Below are 12,894 nucleotides of genomic sequence, written 5' to 3'. Positions count from 1 at the left end.
GAAACCGATTGTTAAATCTCCATTCATGCAAGCCTAGAGACTGGTAACCACTAGTCACTAGGGAAGTGTGTATTCTGCAACTGGTTAGCGAGTCATTAGTGGTAAATGAAATTGATTACAAAGAAGCACATGGTGGAGTACCAGAAACCTCCGTGTGATTGCCTTGGGCTCTAGTAGATTGCTGCTGTCACCCATAGTTTGCAGGAAAGACGCCGACTAGTCAGCAAATACTTGCTGACTACTCACCAAGTGGTACTGAAACTTTGACTAGTGCAACGCAAATAGGTTGCCATTCACCTTTTTCCAGTTTCACTACAACTCAGAAAATAAATGCTGAGTGTTTGCAGACAAGTCTGTGTTTTCCATGCAGACACAGACTCTGTGTAAGTTCTTGTAGTGCAGTGTCAGAGTGTGATGCTTGGATGAACCCCAGGAAGAATAGCTGCAGCACTGCTGTAGCTAATGGAGATCATAATAAGCTAACTAAACCGTGCCAACCTGCTAGCAAACAAAGCAACAACAAGGAGGTTTTTGGTGCAACACCCTCTTCACAACTGAGTTCACCTAGCAGCAGTCAGCAACAATCACTAACCGATCAGGGAACACACATTTTTTCCTCGTGACCACAGGTTGCCAGGGGCTTGCCAACTGGTCTATAGGCCTGTGTGGCTGAGAGGCTTTAAGAGTCTGCACATCTAAAGTGACTAAAATCTTTGCACAATGCTAAAGCTGTTTACATAAAATAGGATGGATGAATACTGTAATATACAGAAAGAAGGAAAGCGTTATCAATAAGAGTAGCTCTTAAAAAGCACTCTGATGGCATCACATTGACTGGGATAAACATTGGCTAGGCTAAATCAATCATTTCAGGATGTAGAATCGAAGCACATGTCTTAACTTTAATACTAAAACTGAGGACGTCCTAGTCAATTGCTAATGGCTACTGTGCAGTGTCAAAAAAACTGTACTTAATCAGTTAATCATGAACCTTTCACAGTAACATCGCCTGTCATGCACTGGCACATAAATGCATCGTGGCAGTATGACATGAAGCCCATGTATGCCCAAACATCAGTGCAAGCCTTTATACTTATAAGGAGGACACCTGAGGTCAGATGACTGTTTTTATATCCCACGTTTTTCTGGAAGACTTGAGTAAATTATGTAACACAAGTAAGATAACTGCTTGATTAATATCAGAATTTAAGACGACTACAGACAAATGTTGATTGCAGAAATGTGCTACCCCCAGCGCCTCTAATCTGGCACACTCTAACAAACTATGAAGTAGGATGTTTTTAATGATTTCCTATTTTTTCCAGTTCTCAGCAGCGTGAAGGTCTAAATAGTTTGGCTTCCGAACATCTTTGGAAAAGCCCTGCTGTTAAATATCAGGCAGCTGGGTACAACCGGCACATTAATATTAATGTAATGTGTGTTGTCATTAGGAATACATCAATGAAATACTGAGTAAAATAGCGTCTCACACACAGATATCGGCATAGTAAAGATGGTGTGTCTCTAACATCCGCATGAGCTCAGACCACAGCGGCCACACTTCCTCAGTGAAGTGGCGGCTGGCAGTATTTCTCCCAAATGCTGCTCTAAGGCATTTTAACACTTTGTGATGCTGCCAAGTGTTTCAACCTTGGGAGGGAACTTTCCTTCCAGAAAGTACAGTCTGAGCTGTCCCCTGTCTGAGTACAGATGACAAATACAGTGAACTCCACTTTCTGGAGTGGAGTGAAAAAAGAAAAAGTTTTTCATCCAAAACTGTCCACTTCGCGTGATGCATGGCGTGCGTGTGAGGTGAGACGGACCGAGCGGCGCGAGCTGAGCAAATAGGTGAAAGCTTTTCCGTCTTTTTTTCCTCATGCACTTTGTACTGTTTTCGTCTTCTGGCCCACTCTCCACAGCTGAACTCCCCGGTGTGGAATTTATTAGGCGCCAGAGCTGCCAGCTCAGCCAAAAATCTCCCCATCGCAGAGCACTGAGGGGGAGCCTGAGAGAAAAATCTATGACATAGCTGTCAACCAAATCTCCTAAATTTGTTTGGGCTGGCCTAATAGCCTAACTGGAGCAGAATCTGATCGGAATCCTATTGTTTTGTGTGCATCGTCCCTAATGGCTAAAGTCAATTACAGGGAACTATTTCATCAGTTTTAATAACGCAGGGACACCATTCACGATCAGACAGGCTGGTGCAGGATGCAGGAAGTGACAGCAAGTGAGAACAGACAGATTGCAGAAATGACGGTAGAAGGCACCCATGATCCATCTGTCCTCGTTTGTGTCTTTCCTCCAAATGTTGTAAAATATGACTAAAGAGGTATAAAACAAAACAAACTCGTGCCTCCTAATCGGCCGGGCGTCAGATCACCGAGGCGAGAAGCAAATTGTTTTTGGAAGCAGCCAGTTAATACGAAGACAAGGTGAAAATGCTGTATCCACAGTAATTAGAGCAGCATATAGACGGGCTGTATGTGTTACGTGCAGGCTATGAATGAACTCATTACGGTGCAATGCTGAGCCTCCCCAGACTGTAACCGTCTGATGCTCATCCAGTGACATCAAACACAGCTGATTGCACGCCTGTATATGTACATGTTTGTATGTTAGATGTGTTGCCCCCTCCAGGACCTAAAGTGATCACACACACACACACACAGCTCCCAGGATCATTTCAATCCTACTGTCTACTATCTGTACATGAATAAATGAAGGTGTAAGAAACCGGGGGGTGAAAGAATGAGAGCAGCAAAGAGAGAGAGGGAGTGAAAAAATTGGGGTGTATGAGAGAGATGCATCTGTTCACATGTGTGTGCGTGTGTGTGTGTGTGTGTGTGTGTGTGTGTGTGTGTGTGTGTGTGTGTGTGTGTTTCTACCATCTTTGACCCAGATCAGGAAACATGTATTCATGGGTCTTTGAAGGTGGTGGTGGGGGGGACAGCTAAAGATACGTTTGAAGTTGTTCAATTAATGCACAGTTCACACATGATGGACCATCTGTGTACACACACACACACACACACACACACACACACACACACACTGAAACAACGGCCCATCCCCTAACAGCCTGTCCTCATTAGACAATCCCTCTCTCCCTCTCTCTCTCTGGAGTACCTCCTCTATAAATAGCCTTTGCCCTGCCACCCTCCCCACAGGGCAAACACAGACCTGTCAAGGTAGGACCCCTGGCTCACAACAGTGATGCCACAATCCGACACACACACACACACAGACACACACGCACATTTCACATAGCGGAATGGGATTGCATGTTACACCAAAAGGAAATATGCCAACTTTGCCCCGAACCTTGCCAGAGGTGATGTGGTGTGTGTGCAAGTGAGTTTGAGTGTGTTTGTGTGTGGTTTATGCATGTATGAATGCATATATGCATGTGAGCATATTGGATCACTCAGCTTTGGCAAGCACTCTTGAAAAATGTAGCGATTTGTTCAAAAGGTCATGAGCTATAACAGGCATATTTGACCTTTGCACTTTGAACCAGTGCGAGGATGCAGTTCAGCACATGATATTTTCTTTACATTAAATATGACCAGATATTAGACAGCAAAATGATAATAATAAGGCCTGCCCTGTATTATCTGCTAGCATGCATCCTAGCATATTAGCACAGTATCCTGAGTAAATCATGACCCAGAGCGGAAGTAACAACTGTAACAACAGAGCTAAAAAAGATGTAATGACACAACAACAGTATCATCCACTGAGTTTGCAGTGTTATTACGTATGCTTGGGACGGTCGGTGACAGGAAAGTGTTGATTTTTCTCTTCTGTCACTACTCTAGTGGTGCAGACCTTCTCACATCATTCACCTCAACTTGTCTTCAGGAGAAAAGTTGTAACTATCTGTAATAATGATGAGCCAGCAGAGTGCACGCTACCAGGACACTGACACTGGGACATTTAAATGAAACATAGCCATGATTAATCTTATTAGTCACACCCTGTGTTTGACAAGCCAAAATATCCACCATGAGTAAGGGCTGTCAGACTGCAGGATATCGAAAGCCCAGCAGAGTCACATTCAGGGGTATTCGTGTTTTAATTTGTGTTCTGATGGGCTGTTTTCAGCACACAACGACTAGATATTTGGGGTGTTTGATTTACACTAGGATGAAATGGGGGAAAACACGAGGGTCATTTAAGTTTGCGTGGTACTTGGTACTGATGGAGTTTTTTCTCGCGGCATTAGCTGCTGATTCCAGTTCAAACCACAACACCAACGGCTATTTTTCTCAATAGGTGCGCTCTAAGCTACAAGTGTCGCAGTCGGCCATGAAAGTGAGCCAGCACGCTCAACACCAGAGCCCTGAAACTAGCTGACCAATAATAAATATGAGTCATCAGGCTAATTATATTAATTCTGCCATAAAAAGCATCAATAAAACAGAAGCACTGCACTTAGCATTACACATAAAGGTACATTATTTTTTGTTCTTGTGTTGTTAAACCAAGCGTTAGCCTAGCAGCATGCTACACTTTTTTTAAACCCTTTCTTTGGTAAAATACAAACTGTTACACATTTTATACATATATCTGCTCTTGGTGCCCATGAAAGCTTTTTAGCACCACTTGTGTGCTTTAATGGTGCCCAGCTTGTCGATTTTTATTGAGCTATTGTACCAACCTATTGTGCAAAGGTTTTTTGTTTTGTGGGTTTTTTTTTTTTTAACATTTGAGGTATCTTAAAGGGTCTCCAATTCATTCTGTAGCCTCACAACTCCCCCCAGAATACAGCCAGCATCACAAAGAATGAGCTCACTGTCCGTGCCGTCACCCAGCAGCTACGATTTCAGTGCAGTATTTGATGATAGCATTAAGTCAGTGGTCTACTTACAGATGAAAGTTCAAATTTTGAATATTTAAGATTGCTAGCTGCTGACTCATGGGTATAAGACTGTCCTGTGTCACCAGTGACCACTAGAGGAGACAACAGTTTCTAAATTATGCTGCTGAAACTATAACAGCATCAACATGGCTCTACTGTACATACAGAGGGGTTTCTGCAAAACTCTCAACATGTGTTGTGTTCAAATAGTGTGCATTACATGCAATTCAAATATAAGCCTTTTGTGACAGACACACCCACGCATACATACAAATGCACAGAGAGGGCATTGGGTTTGTTAAGTAATCAAAGAGTGTGCAAAGTCCATTAGGATGATGCTCTGCTACTCAACAGTGTGAAATACTACTCCTTCCTTTCTCTCTCTGTGTGTCCCTCTGTGCCTCCTTCTCTCTCACCCCAGCTACTTCACCTCCTCCGTGGCCTTGTCACATTTTCTCATTCCCTCTCTTCCTCACCTCGCCCCCACACTCTCTGCCTCTTTGTCCATTCCTCTCTTTATGCCTCCGTCCTTTGGTTCCATGTCTGTGCAATGCTCTCTGCTGAACATTGCTAAAAATCTATAATGTGGGGAACTACCGGGCACAGTCCATCTGCCAGAAATGCCCACTCTTTGACTGACGCTCCCATCCTTGCTGTGGCTTTGTTGACTCTACAGCATTCTCACCTTGCTGATGGATCAGTGTGTTTATGACAGAAGATGCATATGAGTGTGTGTTGATCTGTGAGATGGATGATGCATGAAGATGTAGATAATTCCGCTGCTGGCAAAAGAGCTCAGTTGACCTAACTGCATTACAACACACACGCAAAGCAGAGCTGTGAATATGTGGCTTCTGCACATGTGGAGGGGAGCTGGTAACTTGAGGGTGAGGGCTGATGGGATAAATGGATGGATGCGGCAGTCAGAGAGGATCCAGGTTTCCCTGCACAGCTGCATCCATGTAGTTTTTCCACAGAGGTGCAGTACAGACATATGCACACGCAGCCCTACATTCCTACGTGCAAAAATCTGCAAGAGCACCCCCCCACCCCCACCCCTTCTGAGCACGACGCACCACGGAATACCGGGGCATGCCCGAGCGACGCATCCAGCTGTCGGCTCCGCTTCTTCCGGCAGAGAGACCTTGCGAGTTTATTAAGGGGAGCCAGTGGGAGAGACAGAGAGGGCATCGTCGCATGTGACAGGCTGCGTGCGTGGAAGCATCGCTGCCATGCCCAGCCTCGTTGTGACCCGATAAGCACGACAATCTGTGCAAGCTCACACGGATCACAACCCAAGCAAGAGCCCCTCCTCGCCTCCCCCTCCTCCTCATATAGCCGCCCGCGCATAAAGCAAACAAAAAAAGGGCGAAAAAAATGAGAAACTCAAAACACATCAAATATTCCACAATCGAATGATGCAACAACACCATTAGAGCGTTGTGCATCCTCCTCATCGGGCGATGGGGGTCGGATACGCGGCTCAGCATCCATAAACTCCATTTTGTCTCTCATTTGACACTCAAGAGAAACAAGAGGAGGATGGGTGGGTGGAAGGGGGTGGAAGGGGGGTGGGGGAAGCCAGGGAGACCTTAACGGAGACGTGGAAGTAAGATAGGCACGGGATTAGCAGAATCACCCATTGACACTCAGGGCCGTGTTTGAAAATGATAATAATGATACTACTAATAAAAACGTGGGTTTACAACAGCTGGTCGAGCCATGTCATGGTCACCGGTGGTTAAACGTTACAAGACGTTACAACCACACACATCAGCGGCCGGTACACCAAACTCACAGGCGGAATGACGGTGCGCACTCGGCCTGGCAAAGTTGTCCGCCTACCTGCTGTTCCAATCAATAATCTGATTTTGGTTCGGATTTGATTTACAAACAAATAGAAGATAATGTAGGCCAACATATGGACGCACAGTTCGGCACATCTAACACGGAGAAGGCATCACGTGCAGTCAGATATGCAGCACACAAGCATCGATGACAGAAAGCTAAAAAAGAAAAAGAAAAAAGCCCCTTCCGAATGGCGAGCCCCCTTCAAGCAGCATCCTACCCCCCTCTCACCCCCCGCGCTCTTCTTACACCGTTGCATACATGCAACATCATCCCGTGACACTATGCCCACATCCACAGCAGAAGCACGGAACGGCGGCTATCGCGGGTCGTACGCTCGACATTTATTTACCTTTATGTCTGCCTTTCGCTGTCATCGTCACACCGCTTGATGTTTCATTGGAACAAGATGCTCATCTCCCTCCCTGCGTTTACCTCTTATCACTCTCCCGGCTGTGCCTCTGTGGGGTATTATTCAGTAACGCGAAGCCACCGCTAGGAGTGGAACGCGTATGGAGCTCATGCAGCACAGGGGTGTCGCGCAAACGCTTTGGCTATACATAGAGGAAGAGACACCCCCCTCTCCACCCCCCTCAGTTAGAAAGGGGGTAATGCCACGGTGAGGGGGTGAATTCTAATAGAATAACGAGGGAAGACCCTGATTATGGCGTACCGTGCTGGATACCCCCACCCCCTTTTCTCCCCCCCCCCCCATCACCACCTCCCTCCCCTGAATGCTTCAGAGGCACATGCATGCTGACACGCCAGCCAAAATATGCTGTTTTTATTGTAATAATTAGGTCCTACGGAGAAAAGACCATAATGATAATCATAATAAATGATGAGCAAAACACGTGCGAATAGGAGACAGTGGTGCAACGGCAGGGATGCAAACAGAATAAAAAAAAAAAACTAAACAAACTAAAAAATAACGATGAGTTACAGCAGATTATTGGCACAGAGGAGCTCTCACTGGCCGTGCAGGGTTTGGCATGCCTACATTTGATCACCCGGTCGGCGGGACTTGCGTTGCAGTCGGACATCCTGGAGTCGGGACGGGAACAGAGCCGAAGGGGTTTGGGGAAAGGGGGGGCTCTCTCTTCTGTCAAGGGCCGAGATTGTGGTGTCGGGTCCTCCGGCAGGCGTCGACAGTATGCGCGGTTGCTGGGTGCTTTTCTTGCTGCAGTAGTGGCATCACTCGGTGGAGTCTCCGTGCTCTCTCGGACGGGGGAAGCCTGCTGCTGCGCCTGCGGTGACTTTGGGGGAGGATAGGCGGATACCTAGCTGCTGTTGTGGCATGCTTGGGTCCCGAATTTGTTTTCTGAGAGGGGGCGGGAGGGGGGTTGGTGTGTGTGAGGGGGTGCTGGTATAGCAGTGGTGGTGGTGCTGCTGCTGCTGGTGGAGTCGGGGGGTGGGGTGGTGGGGGTAGACTCTGGAGGTTAAGAGGCCGAAGAGACGCCTTGGAGAGAGGAGAGACGCGCAGGCTCTACCTCTCCAGGACGCCTCTGCAAGCGGTGCCGTGCAGCTGGCAACACCCCGGAATGGCGAAAGAAGGAACTCCCACGCAGATTCACGCACACGCAGGAGCGCATACACACACACGCAGACACACGCGCGGGTACACACTCAGACTCATACTGCCATCCTGTGGAGAGACTGATTACAGGGCTTTCCCCCCTGAACAGCAAATACTGTGGAGTGGGCATTTTGTGCGTGGGTGCGTGCATGCGTGCGTGTAATAGCTTTCTCTATTTGGCGCGAGCTTCTAGCATCGCGTTTTGTATGTAATAAGGCTAAATATCATGTAATTATTTATGATTATTGATCCGTGTGCCAGAATGGGAGGACAATCCAGTTCATACATGTTAACTTATAACTGAAAGTAACTCATTCAAATGGATCTCAACCAAAGTGATGGTTGATAAGGATTAAAGTTTATGAATGCAGCACTGAAATTTATAATTTTAAAATTCTATGTGCATCAAAAACATTGAAATGTGGGATAGAAAACAACAAGCATGACTTTATATAAAAAGTGGCACTGTAAAGGAGTGTAAAAAACACATCACTGTTTCCCACAGTGGTAAAAGACCTATAAATCCGACAGTCAGGTCCATAATTCTTTGGACAGTGAGACTTTTTTGATACCACAGTGGATTTTAAATTAAACGATCAGCGTGAAGTTAAAGTGTCCAAATACTTATAAAGCTAAATGAATACCATGAAGCACATTTTATGCATTACAATTTTTTTTCGCCACATAAAGATGAAAAACAAGTTGAACAATTTGAATTTCGATACAAATGATTTATTTTACAAGGAAGCAAGCTAAGATTAGCCACTGCATTAGGAGATTAGCTGTTTTGTCTCAATTCGCTAACATAAGCCAGAACTTTTAGCTATTAAAGCCCATCTAGGAAAAGTGACCAACATCAATACTGTGACAAAATGTCAACTAGACATTCAGTTTAAGGAAGGACTTTCATTTGTTATGATGGATCAAAGCTGTCTCTGAGGTATCTTTCCTCTGGCTAATATTCCTAGCTTGCCATGCTTGCACAGGTCCAGGCAGGAACCCTCTGACTGTTCCCACTTCGTGATTCAAGACAAGACATGCTGTTAGAGCTCCTCGGTAACAAACATGGGAACTCTTGGCTTTGTCTGTGTCTTCTTTTGAATGAATTTTCAAGCCTTTTCAAATCTTAGGGCTCTTTTTGTAAAAGTTATATTGACTTTTTTATAGGCCTGTTTAGCTTACTTCTGTTATATTAATCTATTTTTATTCTCATCTATTGACTCTCGCTGTTTTATTCTTGACGCTGACCTTCAGCTTTACACGACTCCATTTAAAACAGATTTGTCACTGCTTTTTATAAATGGTTTTTATTAAGGTCTTTACAGTCGCATTTTATTTTGTTTTTGTAAAGCACTTTGTAGCACTAATTTTGATAACTGATAGAAAGTTACTAAAGAGTCTCCATACATTTTATTGCTATGAATAACAGAGTCTGATGTGGTACTGGCAAACTGAAGTTCTGATAGGAAGCAGACAATTGCTTCACAGGGTGATGTGTTTCATTATTATTCAAATCTTTTTATTGGTTTTAAAGATCCATTAATATAGAGAAGGTTGCTCCTCTGTCTCTTGAAAGACAAAAATATAATTATTAAAAATCAGTAAAGGCTCAAATAAACCATTTTCAAGTCTCAGTATCATTTATAAAATCTATTTTCTCAATTTGCATGAAAGTATCCTTGATTCAAATTCTGATCAAAATGCTTCAACAGCGACATCTGCAGGCTACAGGAGGCAGGGCAGCCTGTATGCGTGTGGCGGCAGAGAAAAAGACCGTAACAGTCTCGCCTCCTCAGGCTGGGATGGCTTATTTGATTGTAATGCACTTCAGCTTTTTCATGCTGATCCTCGTTATAGCAGCCATGAAGGACTGATAAACTAGGAGAGAAGTGACTTCAAGGAGGAGTACAGGGGAGATGGGGGAAAGGATGGAAAGTTTTATTGCCTCAGTTCTGGCACTGGATCCTTGTATTACAATGACCTGCATCACGGGATAAAGCACAGATCAAGCTTTTAGGACTTGCTGACTAGGCACATTTTGTGTGCCTCGCAAAGTCAGTATCAGTAGTAGTATTATGGTATTGTTGTATACACACACACACACACACACACATATATATATATATATATATATATATATATATATATACATACAGACATACACATACATATATATATATATATATATATATATATATATACATACAGACATACACATACATACATATATATACACACACACACACACACACACATATATATATATATATGTACATATATATGTACATACATATATATGTACATATATATATACATACATATATATGTACATATATATATATATATATATATATATATATATATATGTACATATATATGTATGTACATATATATGTACATACATATATATATATATATGTATGTACATATATATGTATGTACATATATATGTACATACATATATATGTACATACATATATATATATATATGTACATATATATGTACATACATATATATGTACATATATATATATATATGTACATATATATGTATGTACATATATATGTATGTACATATATATGTACATACATATATATATATATATATATGTATGTACATATATATGTATGTACATATATATGTATGTACATATATATGTATGTACATATATATGTACATACATATATATATATATGTATGTACATATATATGTACATACATATATATATATATATATATGTACATATATATGTATGTATATATATATATGTACATATATATGTATGTATATATATATATGTACATATATATGTACATACATATATATGTACATATATATATACATACATATATATGTACATATATATATATATATATATATATATATATATACATACATATATATGTACATATATATATATATATATATATATATATATATATATATATATATATATATATATATATATATATATATATATATATATATGTACATATATATATATACAGTGTTGGGAAAGTTACTTTTAAAATGTATTCCATTACAGAATACAGAATACATGCCCCAAAATGTATTCTGTAACGTATTCCGTTACGTTACTCAATGAGAGTAACGTATTCTGAATACTTTGGATTACTTAATATATAGGTCCGCGGCTCCGAACCGTAGTAAAGGGACCTCTGGCTAATACGTCGGGTTCTGTGTCGGGCTCGTAGCCGAAAACTAGCTTTACTTTGTTGTCTGGATCAACTTTGCTAGCCAGAGACAGAGAGAGGCATTGAACGGCTGCTGCAACAGAACTTATTGTTTTTGGAGGAAAACACGAACACGGTGTACAGTCGAGTCTTAATAGCTTACTTACAACTGGGTTCGTCAGGCACTCTTCTTGGCTGCAGTGGTTATTATTATATTTACATGCTTCCAGCTCCCGTTTTTGCTCGATGACAGCTCGTACTTTTCCTTTTTCTCCCTCCCTCGCTCACAGACACATAACGGGTATGGCAGTCCATTCTCCCTGCAGCACAGACTACACTGCCTATGATGCTACATTCTTTAGAGCTATACCTGTAGCATTCTGCCTATTAGCTTAGCACAACAACAACAGGCGCTCTCTCACCCAGGAAACACGCAGAGAGAGAGAGGGCGTCACCCTGTAACCATGGCAACCGTAACACTGCCGCCTGGAACAACAGAACGTAGTTGTCAAACAAAACCCAAACAGTCCTGACCCGCGACAATATGAAACAGGGAAGTACCGCCGTGTAATCCATTTTTTTCAACAAAGTAACTGTATTCTAAATACCACCATTTTAAATGGTAACTGTAACGGAATACAGTTACTCATATTTTGTATTTTAAATACGTAACGGCGGTACATGTATTCCGTTACTCCCCAACACTGTATATATATATATATATATATATATATATATATATATATATATATATATATATATATATATATATATATATATATATATGTATGTATGTATGTATGTATGTATGTATGTATGTGTGTGTGTTGACAGACTTAAACCTCCACATGTTCTTCCGGACAGTAATGTAGTGCCGGCCCAGGCCCCTCGCCGTGGCCGCCTTCCTTCGATGGGGTTGACAGGTTTTCCCCCCAGGACTACCCCCGGACCACTGCCGTTTGAGCCTTCTTCTGCCTTTCCTGCTCGCCTTCACCAGCCTTGTTCACAGGATGGACCTTCCTCTGCCTGTTCTCTCCCTCCCAGGTTCAGTCGTTCGGGCCGTTTGCTTAGGCCCAGGGTCCTGGACTGAATAGAGACCTAACTGTGTGTTCGGGGGGGGGGGGGGGGGGGGGGGGGGGGGGGTATGTGTGGCGGACCACCAGGTGGCTCCACTTTGGTTTTTTCGAAGATCGATTTGGTACGGGGATATCACCAGGTTCCCGTGCGCGCGGAGGATGTCCCCAAAACCGCCCTAATTACACCTTTCGGCCTTTTCGAGTTTCTGCGCATGCCGTTTGGCCTGAAAGGTGCCACCCAAACCTTCCAGCGGTTGATGGACTCGGTCTTGCGCGGGCTGCCCTTTGTTTTTGTATATCTTGATGATATACTGGTGGCCAGCAGCTCGAAGGA

The 12,894-nt window shown here is 43.0% G+C and overlaps 1 protein-coding gene across 2 annotated transcripts in view; it reads right to left on the bottom strand.

Annotated features, from left to right (window-relative positions):
- Positions 1 to 8,250, bottom strand: part of ppp3cb (protein phosphatase 3, catalytic subunit, beta isozyme) — a 36,104-nt gene extending 27,854 nt beyond the window's left edge. For both annotated transcript variants that reach the window (XM_006781833.3, XM_006781835.2), the window contains exon 1: positions 7,713 to 8,250. In XM_006781833.3, coding sequence (XP_006781896.1) covers positions 7,713 to 7,755 — 43 coding nt within the window. In that variant the 5' untranslated portion in view covers positions 7,756 to 8,250. The remainder of the gene's footprint in view (positions 1 to 7,712) is intronic.
- Between the last annotated feature and the right edge of the window lie 4,644 nt (positions 8,251 to 12,894).

The sequence above is a fragment of the Neolamprologus brichardi genome, chromosome 2 (genome assembly GCF_056152115.1).
Source record: "Neolamprologus brichardi isolate AB-2024 chromosome 2, ASM5615211v1, whole genome shotgun sequence".
NCBI lineage: Eukaryota > Metazoa > Chordata > Actinopteri > Cichliformes > Cichlidae > Neolamprologus > Neolamprologus brichardi.
Note: the sequence above shows the minus strand (reverse complement) of the source record. Positions and strands in the feature narration are given on the sequence as shown.